This window comes from Tachysurus fulvidraco, chromosome 1 (assembly GCF_022655615.1).
Source record: "Tachysurus fulvidraco isolate hzauxx_2018 chromosome 1, HZAU_PFXX_2.0, whole genome shotgun sequence".
Lineage (NCBI taxonomy): Eukaryota > Metazoa > Chordata > Actinopteri > Siluriformes > Bagridae > Tachysurus > Tachysurus fulvidraco.
The window spans coordinates 20,273,120-20,295,142 of record NC_062518.1 but is presented as its reverse complement, the minus strand read 5'-3'; the positions used below and the strand labels follow the sequence as shown (position 1 = coordinate 20,295,142).

At 38.5% G+C, this 22,023-nt stretch overlaps 1 protein-coding gene and 1 long non-coding RNA gene across 3 annotated transcripts in view; both read right to left on the bottom strand.

Moving 5' to 3' along the window:
* Positions 1–1,685, bottom strand: part of zgc:110158 (uncharacterized protein LOC553590 homolog) — a 46,671-nt gene extending 44,986 nt beyond the window's left edge. Inside the window, exon 1 of one of the 2 annotated variants that reach the window (XM_027148618.2) lies at positions 1,429–1,685. In XM_027148618.2, the coding sequence (XP_027004419.1) occupies positions 1,429–1,484 (56 nt within the window). In that variant the 5' untranslated portion in view covers positions 1,485–1,685. The remainder of the gene's footprint in view (positions 1–1,428) is intronic. The other variant, XM_027148617.2, reaches the window with a different exon arrangement.
* Positions 1,686–3,415: 1,730 nt separating this feature from the next.
* On the bottom strand, positions 3,416–15,397 carry LOC113644014. The gene is made up of 3 exons (XR_003440924.2): positions 14,948–15,397; positions 14,652–14,753; positions 3,416–4,599 (listed from the first exon to the last, which is right to left on the bottom strand). It is a non-coding gene; the product is annotated as an uncharacterized LOC113644014 (long non-coding RNA).
* Positions 15,398–22,023: the final 6,626 nt, after the last annotated feature.

The following is a 22,023-nucleotide window of genomic DNA, read 5'->3' as shown; positions in this document are numbered from 1 at the left end:
TTAAGAAATTATATGATATGATTCGTAAATATTGGCACCTGCAACAGTTCTAGCCCATTAAACCGGTCAGGGCGACTCACAGGCCCAGCTTATGGAGTGGAGGCAGTGGTAACACTATCAGTAAAGCAAGAGATTGTGTAAACATTCTAAGTTTGGACTCTAGTGTGCACACACACACACACACACACACAACAGGGCAAAACGAACACATCTCAAGGAGCACAGCTCTTACAAACTTCTGTGAAACAAGGAACTTCTTGAAAAGTTTAGAAGCATACAGCCTACATTTTCACCACACTGGACATGCACAGCAAAAAAAGCTCTAACAATGTTTTAAACTCATAACTTGGATTATCATGATTTTTTTTGGTGAAACAAAGGGGTGTAACACAAACACCTCCTAGCATTGTGATTTGACCCTTATGCCATGCTTAAATCAACGCACCAGTGATATTATCTGAGCAGAACTGACACCATCATAGTATAACAACATGATCACACAAACCAAGACAACTAACAGCCTGTGTGTACTTCTACTCAACAATACCTAAGATATTCACACAATATATATATGTATGTATGTATGTACGCATGTATGCATGGTGTTGTTGTATACACCACTGTGTATATACATGCATACATACATACACACACACACACACACACACACACACACACACACACACATATATATATATATATATATATTATATATGGAGTCCCCAAAACTTCTCGTGGAGTTTTCAGGCTTCGAGTATGAAAGAAAATCCCATACAAGCCACTTGTAAACCAAAATTATTAATACACTGTTAACAAAAGAACTTCCCAAACTTTGTCAACTATAAAGACAGAATAAAGTGGAAAAAATGCACGAAAAAAACAGCGCATAAGTGCCCAGGCGACATTGCAACACGAATCTATACGATATGCCGTAGCTATTTTGAGCGCACGCGCCTTTTTAAACGTTATTAAACGTTGCACCGCGGCTCCGTCCTCGTGCAACAACGAATGCATGGACACAAACTCGAGGAGATGCACCAATCTGTTGTTGTTGTTCTATTTCTTGCAGAATATCTGCACACAAAAAATAAATAAAAACACACAAAAAAAGCGAAGTTCACTTAAATAAGCGCGGGAGGCGCGTGGAGAGAAGTTTCACCTCCGTAAACAACAACAACAAAAACCAGCTTTCGGTGCAGATTATGAGCGTTTAGAAAGAAGAAAAACACACAAATGTACATAAAACAACAAGCGGGATGGCAAACTCAAGAACAGAGTCTGTAACAACACAAAGAAACACAGAAGTTTGAACAAGTTTGTAAAGTAGTTTTGTTTCCCTACTCGGCGCTCGCGCAGGTAAGTTAGCTTATCGTTTAACGTTTAACGGCTGGTTTGGTTTCCGTGACAACGCACAAATTTTGAACTTACTTCTCTCGCGCTTGGCTATCGGACGGCACAACGGTTCCTTTCCCTTTGGCGTACATGTTGGACTCCGTTTTTGAAAGATTTTTAAGCCCCTACTCGACGCCTGTCAAAGAAAGCGGCCAGGAAAAGGCTCCATCTCCATAGCTACCCAGGGTAGTGTGTGGTTTTCTTCCTCCTCCTGTTTTTTTTTTTTTTTTTTTTTTTTTTACATCTCCAACATCGGCCACAAATCAGGCACAGTTTCTACCGGGGGGGACTTGAAACAGGCCGCCGCGAGAGCTTTTTTTTTTTTTCAATCGCTGTTGAGGGAGTTTACTCTCCCTCCCTCTGCTGTGGGGAAAGGAGGGGCTTCTTAAAGGGGAACACACACCAAATATTACCTGACAGATGCCACAACTTTTTTAACTCATTCCGTCATAATTCTTTGTTGGCCAAAGATGACAGAATGATTGATTTTTAAGGATGCTTTCACGTGTGCGTTGTTTGGTCCGTTTGAATCAGATGCTGGCCCACTTTTTTTTCTTGGCAGCTGAGAAAACAGCAATCATCACACTAGTGTGTGGACCAAAACAAGAGGTTCAAGAACGTCTGAGCGAGATCGTCTCAGTCCGGATGAAGATTACGCCTACAGTGGTTTGTTAAAGAAACAGATTTGACTCTGAATCAGCCCAACCAAACAAGCTTTGTCATTTTGGTCCTGGGTGCCATTTTTCTAGAATCATGAGGCACCAACTGAGCAAAAGGACAAATAGTTATTTATGTAATCTTCTACCAATTTATTAACCACAGACATGTTCTCTGTGATTCTCCAGTGGTTCGTTTACGTTTTTCAGTCGCCATGTTTCAGAAAAAATAAATAAGTTTTACACAAATTTCAGCCCTACAACCGACTCTTTTTTTACTTTTTACTTTGCTTAATTACGTGCAGAGTAAATACAAATTAAACCAATTAGCGAAAGAACCAAAATTATACATTTTCAGTTCACTCCTGAAACCAGGATTTTATGAATATGGATCATCTCTCATGCTTTTGCATTTTCTGTTCATTTGTGTACATACAGTGTGAAATGGAAGAAAAATAAATAACACATAAATCAAAAGTACAAAATTTCACTCTGATTTAGACCGACAAATAGAGTAATAGGTGTGAAAGGCTGTTGTGTATCACGGGCAATGGTTAAACACAATCCAATCCACATGAGGACAATTTAGGTGACGCTACCAATTTAGAAGCAGTCGGTAAATCAGACTGCTGTGCTGTAGTTTATACAAACCTGACATGGGTCTACTGCTCCCACCTGATCCAGCTTCATGAAGGATGTTACTATTAGCTGCCGAGCTGGATTGTGTGTGTTTGAAGAAGGAAAAGATAACTGTAAACTGTAAAGGTAACTGGCAAGTTGAACCTCAAGATTGAAATACTAGTATTGTCTCATTTTTCCTGTAGAGCAGACTAACAAATACAGAGTTATTTCTTTGTTTGTTTGTGGAGTTAATGTATGCACAGAATTACAATGAAAATAGATATTTACACAGTAAATAATACAACTGACAGTGAAATACAAGCCAGTCCACACAAGGAGAGTAAAGCTACCGGTTTGGAGGTAAACTGTAAATATCTTGTATTTCGAATACAATCTGGTCTAAGTTGGCCAAAGCTGACCATGTAAAAATACGTTTAAATGGAGATATCAGAAATCATACTGAAACATTTATAACCATCAAGAGATGGACATACTTTGCTAAGAAAAAAATCGCTAAAAACATTTATACGTGGCTTACGCAGATCAAGTGGTGAAGTGGAACGATTGTATGTTAGATAACTTAGCTGTAAATAATGTCATTGTAATTGTTGTAAGAGCAATAGATTTGGAGGATGATGGTAAATTTTTTTTGTTCTTGATAGTATTCATTAATCCCAAACTTTTTGCACTTTCTTCTTGTTCATCACATAACTTGTGGTGTGGGTGGAATTAGCATAGCAAGTTCTGCTAGGTATAAGAAATAAACCACATGAAAGTGCTGTTATAGGAAAATTATCAATACTGGGTATATGAGATTGGCACAATACAAAGGAAAGTTGGTAATTTGCTATGTCAATTTTAATGTCCATGAGTTATAGCAGTTATAGAGAGATAAGTTACTTTATTTAAGCTAATAAGACAAAAAAAAAAAAAAAACGGAGATTCACTCCAAAAATATTCGTCTTGCACAACATCAACTGCTAAATAATCATATTGTTGTTTTTGTTAAACAAAAATTTAATACACGTTTGGTATTTGTAATAATTTACACAAAATCTTTGTGTACATGCACACCAGCATACTAGAATTTGGCCTGTAGACAGAGTCATCCCTGTGTTGTACCCAGCCCCCTCTGCAAAGCACCGCAGAGACGCCCATGCTCACAGGAGGGGCCCCGTTTTGTGCCCGATACTACAGACATCTTGAAAAGTACAGGCAGGGCACTCTGTAGGATGTTGTGGTCGACCACAGCCCTACACACGTTAGTTTTTATCCTCTTCTCACACACAAAATTTAGCTCATGGAAGCCTAGGTAATAAGCTGATGAGTTGAATCAAGCAGGCCTTTACAACCAGACTCTGACATGCATCTGAAAAAAAAAAAAATTAAAATATGTCGAAGCTTTTCATTTGCTTGTTGGTCGTAGCTGATGTTCTTCTTGGATGTACAATGCCTCCTAAATTGAGATTTTTAAAGTTCTTCCTGTGTTGCACATGGAACTACATATAAGAATGAACTCAAGAACTTCATTATTCATTCTTAGTCAGGCTGAGCTATTTACACCATTTCAGCCTTGTAATTTACTGACAAAAAAACAAACATTTCTACAAATTTCATTAAGGCAAAGCTAAAAAAAAAACAATGATGGATTTGTACAATGTGTTCAGTCTTATCAGGTGTACAGCACAGTATGTTTGAGCTACTTGTTCCTGGTGAGAGAAGGATGCCTGTGGGGCACTATGGAACAAGTTCATTTTGCTTGCTGTAGCTCATTAGCTTGACCACACATGCTGGGTTTGCTCCTGTTTATCCAAAACATCCTGCGGTCTCTCCTGGCCTCCCTTCCGGCCAAGCTCACTCTGAGTCACGGCTACAGGAACTGCCTCAGGAACTGCCTCGCCTTACGTCTCATGAGATATTATCGGAATCGCTGCGAAGGAACATCATGAGCCTTTAATCCTGAGAAGTTGTCTTAACGTCATGTACACCAAAGAACGAGATGGACAGTATTCCAAATCTTAAATCGTATCATATGATCCCAGGACATGCAAGAGAACCATTGTGCAAATATGGAATATTATACATTCATTCTAAAAGCCAATCAAAATAAGGCTTGATAAAAGTCTACACATCATGGCCAAGTGATGAAGCAGCAAACTGAGACATTGAAGACAGCTGAGCGTCTCTGACTTAAATGATCACGTATCTTCACTTTTTATGATCCAAAATACCACATTCAACCTAGTTAACATAGTTAATGTAAATGTAAAAAAAAAAAATTCCCGAATAGGTTTTCACCAGAATTTTTTATTCAAGTCATTTTCTCGATCGGTACATTTACTTTTACTCAAGCAAATTATTACTAAAGGTGCAGTGTTTTCACTCCTGTCAGTGTGTTTAACAGTGTACTCGCTGATAATATGCCAACACTACAAAGTTAATATGTAATTTTTCTGACATTACACCTCTTGATGGAGCTATTACCAATTTTAGGCCCATTTCCACTGTTCTTTACAGTTCCCTGCCATGAAAAATGAAAACCTATTTATAAACTTTTATTTTTTTGGTCGGTTTAGACTTTTGGTTCACACCAAACTGCAAGGTATGAAATCACCCTCTTCTTCAGTTAGGACAGATGAACGGGGAGTAAACTACATTGCATATACTTCGTTCCCTGTCACTTGGTACCTCATCGTTTGTGTATGTTCATGTATGCAAAATCTGACTGAAATATTTTAATAGAAGTTGTGATGTTAACGTTTCTCAGTATGAAAGAACCCCGTGATCTTCTGTCTTTACCCAAACGTCACCATCCTGTGTGTTAGTTATTTCATATTATCATGTTATACCACACTAATATCCCATAACAGCGACTCTGACAGTTGTTCCAGCTTAGAAGTCAAACCATGCTGGGAAAATACTTTATCGTTTCTATGGTAACCACAAATCCAAAGAGACATCTTTTAGCAGACATTTAAAAAAGTAAACGCTTGTGTTAATATGTATGAAAGTATTAGTGGTTTGTAACAGTTAACATTTCAGACGTTCGTTGGTTACAAGACAACCAGCGCTATTGACCTTCTCTTTGAGTCGGGTCACATGACACCATCCTGTCATCGATTATTTTTCTCTAACAGAACACCTCTAGGTGTTTTATTCCTTACTCATCTGGTACGATCACTGATAATCGGCTAGCATGTGTTAACCAAAATAGTGTTTCAAACCCAGTCTTTTAAGAAAAACGTTCAGATACAAAAAAAAAAACAGCCCAAGATTTCCAAAGTCTGTCTTTACATAGTGATATAATATCAAATAAAACATGCATAAAAAAATTCAATCCAATATCATCTGGCACTTCAGCAGAATTCAGCATTTAAAAAAAAGGAACCAAGGTAAAATTTAGAACCCGAGTTTTTAGGTATTTTATGCATTATTTTCACATATATTTATGTTTCCTCCAGAAAGAAGCCTGAGCAAGAGAGAGAGTGAGAAAAAGAGAGAGAGAGAGTGAGATGGAGGAAGAGAGGACGCGAGAGATAGTGAGGGACAGAGAAAGACTTGACGAGACACTCCGAGAATAGTAAATACTTGCTTTTTTCAACCTCTGCTGCACAACCAAGAAATCTTCTCCACTGCACCTTTAGTATATATTTATTTGAAGGAAATTTAAATCAGCCTCTAGGCACCATGGGTTGTTGGAATTTTTTTCTCCCTCCCGATCATATCGGATGCTCGTTCCAATCATATACTGTGCGTGATGAACATTTGGTGTTAATAGCATTTAGTGTTAGTGTTTTCACACCATGGAGTCCTGGATGCAAAGTACAGCTGTGTGTGAGGGGGCAGAGAGAGAAAAAACAAACAAACACACACACACAAAAAAACGGTGCACTGCATACAAGTTGTGGTGAATTGCATCATGGTACAAACATGCACCAAACCTCAAAAATTCACTCTTTTTCAACCATGGCAAATTCACATGGAGCATACCTCTCTTCCTTTCTATTTCTCTCTCTATCACGTCAAGCTTAGAGGCAATGAAGTAGATCTAGCTCTAGAACCCAAACTTTATCTCCCTGCCTTATCACACCGTCCATATCACTCCACTCTTCCCTTCTCTGTTCAGAAACAAAATCTACATTAAAAAAAGCAATGAAAACACGGATGTTAGGTATGACATATTGAAGTCGCTCGTCTTTAACGCAGGACCGTACATGTATAATGTACGTGTATTTCTGGTTCCCCTGTTGAATTATATCGGTGGAGGCAGGCTTCGAGGAAAAAAAAATCTCATTATTAGTGCCAGGAAGAAATCCTCTTTGCTCTGGGCTGCGTGTTGTGGGTGTTGGAGCAGTGGGGGGTGGGGGTTGAATAGAGCGTAGAGCTGTGTGTGTGTGTGTGTGTGTGTGTGTGTGTGTGTGTGTGTGTGTGTGTGTGTGTGTGTGTGTGTGTGCGTGTGTGTGGAAAGAAAAGAGAATGGAAATGCAGAGAGGACTGCGAGAGAGATACTGGAGTCAGTCAACCTGATTTCCCAACGAATTTTGTAGGAATGAAATCGGAAAGCAAAGCTACGACTATGAGCTATAACACCATCCCCTGGCATTAAGCATAAGAATTTGGGAATTTCTTATGAATTTGCAATCGTGGCAGACTATTTTACTCACCGACCGCATTAACAGAAACACCTGCTTTTTCATGAAGTTAAATGGAGCACAAAACAAAAAACATCCCATTCTACAGGCATGTCGTAATAAATCATCCACTCTTTGCAACCATGGTGAGCAGAAAAGCACCACATTGTCTTTAGCTCCTGTCACTCAAAATTTCCTGGCTCAAATTAAAGGTAGGGTCTCTGATGTTTGAGATATGCTTCAGAAATCTGTGTTGGGACGACAAACAACACAAAAATCAAAACAAACGTGTAGTCAATGAGCAGAAAGGGGCGTGTCTTGGAGGATAAAAACAAAGAAAGAAAGAGAAGAAAAACTTACGATAAGGCAAGAAGCAGGACCCGTGTTAATATAGGATCAGCTTTCCAGCGCTGGAGAGAACTGAAGGAGAGGGAAGTTGGCCGCATATTCACAGATTGGAGTTTCCCGAGTCAATAACTCCTGAGCTAAACGCTGTTAATAGTAAAACGTGGATGTAGCTGCCTCTCTACATTACTACGAAAGAAAAAAGGTGTTATTTGTGTAGTAACAGCATTTAGTTCACTCGAATCTGTGAATATGTGGCCAACTTCCTGCTCCTTCAGTTCTCTCCAGCGCTGGAAAGCTGATCCTATATTAATACGTCCTACTTCTTGCCTTATCGTAAGCCTTTCTTTGCTTTCTTTCTTTGTTTTTATCCTCCATGACAATGTTAAAACCACTTTCTGCTAATGTCATACATGCGCACTGAACACTCTCTCCGCTGCATATTGACAAAACATATTGTTTTGATTTTTGTTTTGTTTGTCGTCCCGACTCAGTTTTCCGAAGCATTTCTCAAACATCGGAGACCCTACCTTTAATTAGTAAAGTAAATTTTTTCCCACACATTTGCTCTCATTAACATACCGGCATTTGCACATGCGGACCTTTATTTTAATCTACCACTCTACTCACTCTCTCTACACGCCTGCTTTTTTTTGTTTTGTTTTGTTTTTTCAGTTGTGTATCGGGAGATGCCCTTTCACTTGATTTATACCACCACTAGCCATAGCTGGCTCACTCGTTCAGAAACAGAGGGGTAATTATTTAATTAAACCAGAGCTGGGTGGGCCACTTGGGATGCTCAGAGAGGGGAAAGGGGTCCAAATGGTGTCAGTAAACCAGCTTTTTCCAGTTTTTTTTAAGATACATAATACACTACGATGGGGTATGGAATTGGAAGTAACTCTGGCATCACGTTTTTAGATACACAGTCGACTCTATGTGACCGTGAAGTGCTGGGTGATGCTGGGTTACCCTTCGAAAGATAATAACCCGGTAATCAGCAGCTTCTTCCACAGCCAAGCCCGTTGCTGTAAATAACAGAGAAAAGCTTTGTATTGGTTCTTTGGGAATCGGACTCCGAGTTGTGTGAGGGCTTGACTTGCCGCAGTTGCAGTGGCATTTCTTTTTCTCGTTCCTTTTTTTTCGCTTTCGTACCAGCCACGCTCGGGATGGCCATTAATCACCGGCTAAAATGATAGATGTTCCTCACAGAATGAGTAGATGCACCATGCATACAGAAATAACCTGCTGTGCTGGCTCAAGAAGCACATGCACACAAACACACACACACACACACACACACACACACACACACACACACACACACACATACACACAAACACATTTCTATCTCTATTCTCTCTTTTTTTTTACTCTATACATACCAAACAACCATATCTTATCCGCTCGCCTGTTGTGTTCGTATTGATTAGTAAAAAAAAAGCTCCGTGTTACAAACTTCTCAGTTTTACCTTCGACATCACAGAAGCACCTGCAAATTAGCATAGAAAACAAGCCTCAACATTCCAGATGGATCTCCATCTGAATGCTGAATAATCAGACCTCTTCCAGGTATGATTGCACCTAAACACAACACAAATAAGCCTAGTTAATCATTAACGATATGCACCATCTGGTATTTTTTGTTTATTTTCTTTTAAGTTTAGATTAATAATCAGACATCTCTGTATTTCAGACACCAGACCCACCAGTCCTCCAGTTTTCGAATTGTGCCACACAACCTCTACAGCCACCATTTTTTTTTCCTCTGGTTCGTTTTAATTGAATGTGGTCCCAGGCACCTAGGACGGAAAAAGACACCTTTTTTTTTCTAGAGCTAGAGCGCTGTTGCATCCAATTACAGATGGGGAAAGAAGGGGGGCTAGCTAAAGCCCAGGAAGAGTTTATGACCCTTTCCACACATCTGGGATGAAAAGCAGGCTTTTTTTTTCAAGCTTGAGGAGAGGCACAGGCATGTCTGTGAAAAAAGAAGTGGAGAAAACAGCTTTTTTTTCTAAGCTTGCTGGGCTGTCTTGATGGCGGCGAAGCAAGTTAACGACATGCAAATGAAATGCGAGTACGCCGTATCTTCACTCCATGGCCTAATGAGAAATTCCAGGATTCTTCCAGCACACAAACAGAGGAAACCCGCCCCCTTATACACATCATAACTACAAACCGTCTGAATATCTCTAGGTAAGAATTATCTAGGTGACACAAGAAGCCAAACCACTGATAAGGTACCTTTTTTAACCAGTCAACATCAGGCAAAATATTGCGTTGGAATTTTTTAGCATTTCTATAAGCTGCAAACATATCATTCTGCATCCTGACTAGAAAATTTGAGCATATATTTATATACATCATTATTCGCTATTGTGATTGAATAAACAATTGCAGAACAATCCCTCAATCTGCAGTCGCCACATTCATCCCAGTTACTCCACAGGAAGTCTGCCTTGGCAGCTTCCTCGTTAGCAGTGGGTTAATTAGCATAGCTAATAGGGTTTCTGGGGGAGGGGCCTCATTAATTAGAGATTAAATGTGCTTTAAGCTTGTGGATGTCATCTACTGGATTTATTAACATGGTACAGCTTTAATTGTTCCAGTACCTTCATCACAGGCTAAAAGGGCATTGGGGTCAATTATACTGACCTTCACCTCAGACGCTTTACGCCTATTCAAACTGGTCACTTAACCTGATTTTTGTCTGTTTGAGATTCCAAAATATGTATTTAATGGACGTTGAGAATGTAGTATAGATGTTACACAAAAAAAAAGATTCGTTACTAAGAAATTCAAATACTGTTTTTTCCGTCTGTCTGTAAACGATCTTGTCTTTTTCTCCACATTTTAAGGGGTGCCTTAAAAAACACCATTTGCCTGCAACAAGCCGATTTGGAACAGTGCCACCGATAAAAATGTGTCTTGCCAGACCAGACCCATAAAAAGAGACATTTAAATTCTCTCGAGGTTACGTATTGGGTATAAATGAGCAACTCCAGTCCACAGTAATCAGTTCCACAGGCTCGGCTGCATTAGAAGATTCAGTGAGGTCATCGAGTGTGTAACGCGGCTGGCGAGCGCCGTGCATCTTTGCAAATGTGACCACAATGAGTCAGGGTGAAAGAGTGGTGGAGAAAACACGGAGCTGGAGTCTGGAATGAAAAGGAAATATGGGAAGGAAATAAAGCATGAGGGTGAAGATGAGGATGATGACGACGATGATGTTGATGAGAAGGTGGGGTGATAAGGGTTAAATAGAAAATAAGAGTGGGAGGAAGGGGAAGCCATGTCTGTAATTCTAAAAAAAAAATTGTCCTGACTGTAGTATTTTTTTTTTCAATATTCAATATTAGTGATCGAGTCACTAAAGGTAATATTTTTATAGAACAATTTACATATATAGTCAAATTTATAGTCATTTACAAACCATATTCTACTTTTCTCCTTAAGCCAAATCATGGTCATTTCCGGATGATCCCCGGATAAATCAGACATTAGCCGGACCTGAAGGAAGGCTCAGACAGACAGACGTTTCTCCGTTTATTTTCACCCCGTCCTCCAAATCCAGATTTACCAGCGACGCCAGTTGTGTTTTCCATAACCGAGTGGAACAAGTGGTGATAAATACCGACCCAGTGTGTTCTTTCCTTGAGTCTTCCTGCAGTTCTGCTTTTGTCTAAGTGATGGAGGCATATATTGTTGACAGTCGTGCCCCAGGCCAAGCCTGCAGAGCCTCTCATGTCTCTTTGCGGGGCCTCCGTGATCCCCCCGCCCCCATTCCTTTACGCACACACACACACGCACAGCATGTGTACAAACTACAGACACAGGGAGGTACAAAGGGCCAGGGTTTCGTTCTCTAGTTTTTCTCTTTAGTGGCGAAGCATGGCTTCCATTATTCTACCCCCACCCAACAGAAATAATATATATATATGAGTGTGCGTTTGTATATACTGTATGAGTGTGTGTGTGTTTTATTTCATTCATAAATAAATTTCTACATATACACACACAAAACATTGTTTTCCTTAGAAGAAATGTCTCAAACTCTTTGCCACCAGCACATCAAGCTTACTCGCTCACCGAGTCTTCCACTGGTAAATCTGTGCTAGCAACTTAAAATAAATAACTAACTAAAAGTCTCTCTCCGCAACACTGTAAACGGCTAACCAAATCCTGCCAGGGATCCATGCAAATTGAGCATCAAGGTGTGTCTCAGTTTACCAAGTAAAGCAGCCATGTTAAGAGGAGTACTCTCAATGGAATGTGGAAGGGAAAGAAGCCATTGAGAAGAAAAGCGAGATGTCTCTGTGGAAGACAGAGAGAAAGAGAGCGAGAGAGTATGGATAAACCAATCTGTCTGCTCTTATGCATTGATGATGTTAACTCCACTTACAAAGTCTCAGTTGATCTGTATAAAGATGTCCAGGAATAATAAGATTTAGCCCAATTAGAAAATATGTTGTGGTGAGAGAAAGAAAAAGAGAGAGAGAGAGAGAGAGAGAGAGAAAGAGAGAGAGAAAGAGAAAGAGAGAGCGCATGGGAAATCAAACAGATCTACAGATCTCATCATCTAGACGGTGTTAATCTCAGACATAAAGTCCTGCTTGATCTGTTTTAAGATGTGCAGTCTAGCATATAGTGACAGCGCCATTAGCCTGGCGAGGAATAATGAGATTTAGCTCAATTAGAAGACATTATAAGGTGTAGCGAGAGAGAGACAGACAGAGAGAAAAACAGAAAGTGAAGGATAGCAAGTGAGTGAGAGAATAGATAGCTTTTTATCCAAATGTTTTGCAAATATTAAGCAAATTTCTGGAAAGGCTGGCAAGAATCGTTGCATTTCCATGAATTAATGGAAGTGAGCCCGACAAGGTGACGTAATAAAAAAAAGAACAGCAACAAAGCTTGTGTTGTCATGGAGAATCATGGAGAAACATGTTCGCTCAAGTAAGTTAATATTTTATTTCATATATGTGAGTGTTTTTGGATTTTTGGTGTTTCCTTGGTAGGGCAGGAATTTCCAAATTCACATAAATCATATGGAGAGAAGCCACAACTAACAACACAAGAGAAACCCCCGGAATCCTTGAGCTGATGAAAACACCAGTGTACCTGACAACATCCACAACAGGCACCATTTGAGAAACAACAGGTTCCTTCAGGTCTATGGAAGGAGCATTGCTGATACCACCCACAAAGCAGGAACTGCAGTCCCCACCATTGGGATAAATGCAGGAGCTCCGCTGAGTCAAGAAAAAAAAAGCTCCTAGCTCCCTTGAGCACCCAAGAAGAAATGTCTTTACAAATTGATTTATGTATTACCAACCTCGCCAGTGGCCTCTGAACCATCCATTAAGATACCACACGCTGTAGCCGCTAAGCCGACAGAACAGGAGGAGAAACCTTTCAGTGGTGGGGGGGTTGGGACGGGATGGCTATAGGAAGTGATAGAGGAAGCTTAGCTTGTCAATTCAAATCCGGATTTTTCAATATCGAGATGACTAAAACGATAGAATTAGATCTGTTTCCAAATGGTGCAGTGGAAACACATTCACCTTATAGTCAGAGGATGACTAATGCGAATCCAAGAAAACAAATGTTGGCCATGTTGTCTGAGTGAAAGCAACGACGAACTCTCTGACCTGTCAGTCAGAGCAACATTAACCCATTATATGCATTTGAGTGAATTATAGGCCAGTTAGCATTATCCTTCAAGAATGTAAAGTCACCCTGTGAAATAGGGAGAGCAACATTTTTAAAAAAGGATGGAATGTGGAAGGAGAATTAAGAAACATTCTACCCTGTTAGCTGTAGCTGTAGAAATTGGTGGCAAAAGACCACTGTTTCTGTGTCTCCCTCTGTTTGAGAATCGGAGTATGTGAATACTGCAGATAAGTTCAGAACTACTTCTGCATACAAAGAACCATCATAATTAAGAGCGAGAGATAGAGAGTGGAAGAGAGAGATCACATTTTCATGAATGCAAATTTTGTACTAACTTGCAACACTGTAAAAGTTGCAGCCAGGATTGAGGTTTCTTCCATTTTTCTACACCCTTCTGGCCACAAAATTACAATTGAGATCTTGTATTCTGGTTGGTTCTTCGTAATTCTTTGTACTGGTGAAAACGTTTTTCAAGGCAATTTGTAAATACTGGACTAAAAAACCTTCCCAAGTTAAAAAAAGTGAAGTTTGAAGCACTTTACAAAGGTACACAAGATAATCTAGTGGTTCTGTGGTTGCTCATCTGCCACGTTAGTCAAATTGTGTCTTATTGAAAGGCTATACCATATTACCTGGCTTGTGAGACTAAAGTAAAGCCAAGTGAAGGAACTAACCAGTCATAGTCTTTATTCCGAACTTTATTTGATTAAGCCCTTACTATGCTTAATTGCCTTCTAATTAAAGCTCTTAGTATTTAATAACTAATAAGCAGTATGTAAACATGATAAGACAGGCTTTTGAGGAAAGTTAAGAAACCCACAATGTCCTGTAGGTCTGTATATCTGAACAAGACCACATACCTACATGGCACCAAAAACAAAACAAAAGATATGTATGGGTGCAAAGTGAACCCAGAAGTACTAGATCATCACATCAAACCTTTGCCCCATAAGCCCTACTTACTTTACTGGGCTCTACTGCCAAGGCAGAGGTCTTGGGTTGGGACTCCACACTGACTCCACATATGATGCTTATTAAGCCCCAGTTGGAGCACATGGCACTTAACCAAATGGTGTGGGGAATTCTGGGAACACAGAGCTGACTTAAGTGTTAATAGAGACTGTTCCAGCATCGACAGCAGCATTCCAAAGTGGGCGTATCCATCAGAAAGTGACAATGAAGGGACTGGAGAGTTCCTCTGGGTTGGATTTGGATACTGAGATTTGTTGTAAGAAGAAACATACTCTACAATATCATTAAGAATCCTTTTGCCTTTTACTTCACTGTTTCTTCTATGCTTATAGGAAGATCTTAATTTGTTAATGTTTCTTACCCCAAAGTGTTTCTTTCTTCATGCATTCTTGAGGAGTCCTTCCTTGCTGACTGAACATGGACCTTCGTAGCTGAGATGTGATACAGTTCTCTGTCAATATCTCTGAAGGAAATAAAATTGATTTGAATCGAGCGGAGCCAAATTCTGTATCATGATGTAACCTCAGAAATTTCCTTACAGTCTGTGAGCCCTGCATATCTTTCCATTGAAAAATGCGCTATGCATATATTGTCAATTTACAGATGTCTTAATAAGGTGTTGGCACAAAACAATATATCAGAAAAGCTTCAAGGCACCTTATGATATCCTTCTGGGCAATTTCCACTGTTTTCCAAAATGGGGTGTTGTTTTGATGATGGTCATAAAAAAATCTGTATTAAAGAACAGACCATCTTCCACAGGTATACAATTGGGTTGAGACTAGTAAGAGATATGCATAAATATTCACATCATTTTAATCCTGATCAGAAAATTTCACAGAGCACTCATGACCTCACGGATGTGGGTGGGGTCATCCTCCAAGAGACCACACCCATCAAGAGAGAAAGGGTTCACCACAGAATAATAGTAATCTGCAAGAAGAAATTTGTGTTTATTGACACTTTCTTTTAAGAGGACATTGAAGTTAAGGAAACAACCAAGCACTGTTTATCATTACTGATATAGAAAAGATGTTTCACATAGTCTAGTCCAAATTTTTATTCTGTCCTAACAAACACACCTATGTGTCAGGTTGTCAAGGTGTGTTAGAGTTTAGACAGAATGAAAATGTGAACTGTATAATTTGTCTCACTGGATTGGGATCTCATGTTTTTTTGTAAGCATACACAGCCTATTATAATGATATATATATTATATATATATATATATATATATATATATATATATATATATATATATATATATATATATATATATATATATATATATATAAGGCTATGTCTGTGATATATAAGAAGCCTTTAGGTTTCATTAATCAAATGTAAAGTTTACTCCCCAACTTCCTATTTCTGCCCCCTGAGTATTTACCATGTAAATGGCAACAACATCTGCAATCGTTTTTGTTTAAAGTTGCTGACTTAATTTATGGCAGGTAAACAGTGACAAGGTACAGTTCCTGCAAGGTTCAGCTAGAAGAAAATGACAGGGTATGACAGCAATTGTGTGACCTAAATCTTCATCTAAACCACAGTGATTGACCAGCGTCCCCATGCCAACGAAGATTGCATTATAGCTGTAATCCATTTTTGCAGATGTAGAGTGGACATTTGCAGCTGATGCACTGCAAGACAGACAGAGGCATAATGTAATGTCGAATGGATATCTTGATTTCACTTCTCACGTCACAGTGAAACCAAATGAACATTGAGAACCACTTCTGGTTTGCTTGAAGACACAGGCATTGTTTAGTAGGTACGGGTTCTTTTAATAGGAAGTACAATTTATCTAGCACTTAAAGCCCTTGCCTATGTTTGAGATTTTCCCCCACAATTCTCTGTTTGATCAGACTTCTAATTATAATAAATATAAGCAACCATTAATTGGCCTAGGTCTCTGTATAGAAAGGACAGTAGTACTCCCTCCTCTCCACAGTCAATGTACCTAACTCTGACCAATCTTAAGTGTCAATGAGATTATGTATGTGTAAGAGGACAGACTGCACTTTCATCCAGCGGTGTGCAGTTGTGCTGTGATATTTAATAATATGTGGGTGGTGGCTTCATAGAGAAACTGTGGAAGAACATTGGTGGCTTTGATGTGATTGGTTAGAGCTAGTTGGAGGGTGCTAAGTGTCAAATAGCCAAATTTAGAGGAAAATGGCACTCATGCATGCCACTTGTTCAAGCCATTACTTCATACCTTATATACCTATATTAGCCATTTGTGATTTGTGTTTTCCTTCTCTAACACACTGGGTTTATAGAATACAGAACTACGTAACAACTAAATGAAAAAAGTATGTAATTTAGTAGTATATGTCTAGAACAATGGATTGGTTAACAAATTCTCAGTTTCAATACTATAACTGTGTGGTAAAATATATGTTACACTATTCTTACACTGTTTTTTAGTAACTATAATTAGCTTGTACTGGAAATCTTACTCATTCATTCATCATCAGTACACACTTTATTCTGATCAGTGCCTTTCAATCCAAATCCTGACCTGGGAAAAGGAATCTAGAAGGGATACTAGATCATCATACATTTGCACATTCTTGAGCAATTCACCTTGTTATGTGGGAATTGGATAAAACCAGAGATGCCGGAGGGAACCCACAAGAAACAAAGGGAAGAACTGTGAGGCAACAATAATAATCTCTACCATTGGGAATCTCACAACTAAATTCAACAAAACATTATATTAATCATATGTTTACACTTGAAAGCAACAAGTCATCCATATCGCAGGTAGTTTGTCTCTTTTGAGTATGTAGCAACCACTGTTGTTGTCAGGTTTTTTGTTCCATTGAGAAAAAGTAGTAGCCAAAATATATAGTCTACAGCTGTCTATGTGACTAATATACATCATGTTTGTTTAGAATGTATTTACATTTGAATTTCTTGTTACATACTAGATGTTTTACTAGCTTCACTGGCAGATTAGCTAAACAAACTAACAGTACTAGCTACACACTCACCAGAGAAAAAAATAATCTTTGCTCTGTCCTTCGAAGCTTAATTTTTCTTCGTTATGACTATACACACATTTAACGATAGCCTGTGTATGCCAGAATAAGTTTTGTATCCACACATCAAAATGCAAATTTGAAACAGTGGGGAAAGATGTTGTGAGCGGGGAACTGAGGCTTAGTTAGCTAGCTAGCCAATGTCAGTACATTGCTTGTTTGCGTTTTTAAACAAGTTACTTTTTTTTTTTAGTAACCTCTAATATAATAGCCCAGTATAAAGAATTGCACTTGTTATATCCTATTATAAAATTTGAGACAAAGCTTTTGTAGTCAACTGATAGGTTAAATGAGCTACATTAAATCAAGAACGAAACCCTAAAGTACCCTCACCCTTCATGACTGGAATCCGACACATCTGACCCAGACCTATAAGATCAAAGAGCATTGCGTCTCGCCACTTTTCTCCACAAACAGGACTTATAGGCTATCGAACGCACCATGTGCCGAGGCAAAGACATGCAAAGCATCTCAGACGTGAACACACCAAGCTGAACCTTAGCTGTAATATAAATAGTCCTATTCTGTGGTTAATTTTTTTTTTCTGTAATGACTCACACTCTAAGTCCCACGGGCAAGAAGAAACGATAATCTAGCAAATGGGAGTCAATCCATTCTTAATAATTTATGATAACTTTTTAACACAGATGAGTGACATTGTACTATATATACATAATGAAATTACACATATGATGTGCAACCATGTTTTGATTTATATATGTATATATGTATGTGTGTGTGTTTGTGTGTGTAGTGTAATATGTAGCCTATATAATCCTTGATACAAAAAACTTTGTATGCCTGTGTGCAAAAATGGTGGTTGTGTTTACAAAGTGCATTAAAAAACTAATTTCCTTCATGTATACAATATCTCATTAAACCTACCCTTTTATTAAAATAAAAACTCGATGTATTTGTACCTCAAAAATCTTACTTATCTAATTTAAAATGTACTCATTTCTTATTCCCGCGGAGGGAGTGTGAGACGCTGACTTGAACAGCTGCTTCATGACCCAAAAAACTGTCAGTCTTTCCCTGGAATAAATTGTGGAATGTTTCATTTTTATCGCAGGGGGAAAGAGAAATGGTTGTTCCGCTTGAGAAAGTAATGCCCACGAATTTATGTGTCGATTTATATATCGCTCAGATATCGGAAAGCGTTAAATGTTAGTACGAAGGAATTCAAATGAGTATTTTTTGGTATTTTTAACAATAAACACGAAGGGAGAGAAATAAACACCCCCGCCGCCCGGAGCCCGCGTTCAGACGGACCTGTAGTAGAATCAATTCACCGAGTGGGGAGCTTGAAACCGTCCACTCGCGCTTCTGAGGTGAGTTTGGAGAGAAAGAAGTGTTGAGCACAGTTTAGATTTCGCCGTCGTGTGTCTCTCACGCTTAGTAAACTAACCGAACACTATCACATATATGGAGATTTTAAACCTTTACACATTTATGCAGTTATTAAGACAACTCTAGTTAGATCACGACGGTGTTTTAGTTTGTTTTGGACGGAAGAAAATTCGCCTCAGAAAGGCGCCTTCGTTGCGCACGCGCGTCTTTGGCGCGAAAAATATCGAATACATCTACATATATAAAAACACATTTTTCCTTTGTATATGCTGTCGAATCTGAACAAATTGATAAGTTTTGAGGGTTTGGAAAGCAAAAACAAAGGCCTAGAAGTTTATCTGGAGGAAACACGAGTGGTATGAAAACAAAAGGCAATACCCAAAGCTTGACAGCAATGAATTCTGGGTAAAAAAAGAAAGAAAGAAAGATGCAAAATACTTTTTGCTGAAGAGCAAAGAATAAAAAATTAACTTTTTCAAGCCCATCAAAACAAGTCGAGCTCTCGTTCGTATCCATAAAGCTTAAATGAATGTAATTAACCAAAAAATTCAACGTTTAAGCATTAGGAAAGCCGAGAAATGCGTTAATGATCACGGCAACGTGTAGGAAATGTGCGTAAACGCTTAAAAAATAATGGTGAGGAGTATTTTGTCAGCTGTCAATCATCCGTCAAGGTCATTTGGATTTGTGGATGGTGTTCACTCGGATGGTTCAAAAGGTAGAAATGTACGTCAAACAGATTGTCCTTAAGGAACGAAGATACCTTAAGGATACGTGATACCGTAACGAACCGTTTGTGTCAACTAATGGTGCGTGATTCTCATAAAAAAATGTGTGAGATGATTAAAATAGCAAACCTTTGGTCTTTGTGGTGATAGTAATAATGGAGATTGATTGATCGGTACCTTTTTTTTGTTCCTGATAGGTATACAGTATGGACCATCATGGTATTGGGTTTGGGTTCTAAGTGTTCTTTTAAGTCTTCCCAAACTATCAATGTAAAGTTGCTTAGCTCCCTCTGTGTGAAGAAGATGGTATCACATGCCATCTACACTGAAACTGATGAGCCACATTATTAGTAGTGGAACGGTAAGTTTAGCGACCATTTGTCAAATCAAATGAAATGAAAAAAAAAAAAAATCAAACTTAACTCCAAACTGACTCAAATAATCACCAAGATACACCATGGGTTGTGGTTTACGCAGTTAAAGGATTGAGTCCAAGCCAGATGATGTGTTTGGTGGAAGCTTTATTAGAAGGTTTGCAGGCAAACAAACAATTTTGCATTTCCTGCTCATTGTGCCCAAATGGCTTGACAAAACTGAGTAAAAAAAAAACATAAGCCCACCCGGGTGCATTCTGGGCTGCTACAACTGAACCCCTTTTATCCCCTAGGTGCACATGGTCTAACCCAATAGAAAAGAAATACTATAAAGTTCTAAACTAATCAAATTAGCAGAATACTAAGAAAAGTATACATATTCTAATTAACATAAAACATGAACACAAAAGACCAAAAAATAAACTAAGAAATAAACTAAATTTTAACATTATACAAACAAAAATAGACAAAGAGCTCCTACAGTAATTAAAGCTCATGGTTTGTCAGGTACAACCCAAAATCAGGTTTTGTGTTTGTTTATTTATTTACTTAACAATTTCAAATCAATTTGACCCGCTTCAGCATCATTGGGGTAAGAAACAAAACAAAACAAGACCTTTCAAACACATTTCCACAAAACAATTCTAGAAGTGATGTTCATAAATGGAATCCTATTTTTCTAATGTTCTTTACCACATATAAACACTACAACATCTATTTGTGAGTCTTTAGTATCTTTATTGTAGAGAGCATTGCGGTAGATCTCAGGTCTATCCCAGGGATGCTGGGTGAAAGCTGAGAATACAACCCTGGATGGAGAAACGGAACTGGTGGAGAAGTTTAGATTGAACCAATGACTTTAGAGAAGTGACGCTTTAAAATGCTAAAACTAATGCTAATTCTGGTCTTTTGGTAACATGGATGTCAGTCACACCAAATATAGACTCGCCCAAAAGGAATCAGATACAAAAAAAATAAAAAATTAAACATTCCTGAAATCTCTTGACAGATGTTTTGTTTCAGATGCATTGACCAATTCAGTGCAGAAACTATTAACACCAGTAAAAAAAAAGCCATTATCATAAAAGAGACAGATGGTTGTTGACCTGCACAAGTTGGTTAATGAATAAAAAAATTATATGGGCAGTTGAAACTACAATTAAGCCTTCTTGGGGATTCGTGGGGTTGTCAAGTTTTAAAAAACAAGCTGTTTGGAAGGGTTCCATGAAACAAAGCACTTAAAATGCAGTTCCCGAACTTCACCAGGTGTCGTCTGAACTCCAGTTAGAAAAGCGTGCTCAACAGTTGAACCCTGTGGCGTTGCATATCATCGGCATGTTTGATGAAAAAGATGTTGCTGTAAGATTGCTTCTAAGGTGAGTTTGCTTCTACAAGGATATGTGGATCTAAACATCATCTGAAATCTTGTGGTTTTGATTGGATTGTTTAACAAAATCTCTTATTGCAACTTCTGTAAAATTTCCTGAAACCTAACAATAGAACAAAAACCTTATTGAGAAACCAGGATGCACAATGAAACTGGAGACTCAAAATGTAGGATTAAAAATGATTCCAGCTTTATTTATTTTGCAAATATATTTTATATAATCTTAGTATTTTTTTATACACAGTAGGCAGTAAAGTATGTGCAAAATTCTAGTAACATAACCCAGGGTTATAAGAACTCGTTTTACCTCTTCAAAACACAAGGTTGAACTCATCAGGTACATAACAAAGCTTTCGTGACATCAGTCATTTGTGTTAGATTGGGGAAAACAAAAATGTGCTTCTGATTAGAGTCTCCAGAACAGAGATTGAGAACTTCTGTGGCAGACAGGGCAGAATTAAGCTAATGCCTGGCCCAGGGCATGAATACATGAGGCCCCACATTTCTGAAATGTTTCCTTCAAGCACAGGCAACAGATACACTTCAATTTTAACATGTCTGTTAGTATGTAAGCCCTCAGAACCTACTGTGATGTTTTAGATCCATGACCAAGAACAAGGTACAAACAGTGATGCATATTAACTGTGTATTACATGCACTGAGTTTTTCATACCCATACTCTTTCTGAGCACATGGTAGTGGCTGATAAAGCTCTCTTGCTCAAACCACAGCTCCCAGTTAAGCAGATTGAGAGAGCAGCATTAAATATTTCTCATGAATACTGATTATGATTTTGACCAATGACCACTTTTTACCAGTAATCACTGACTACCATTTCTGCTAT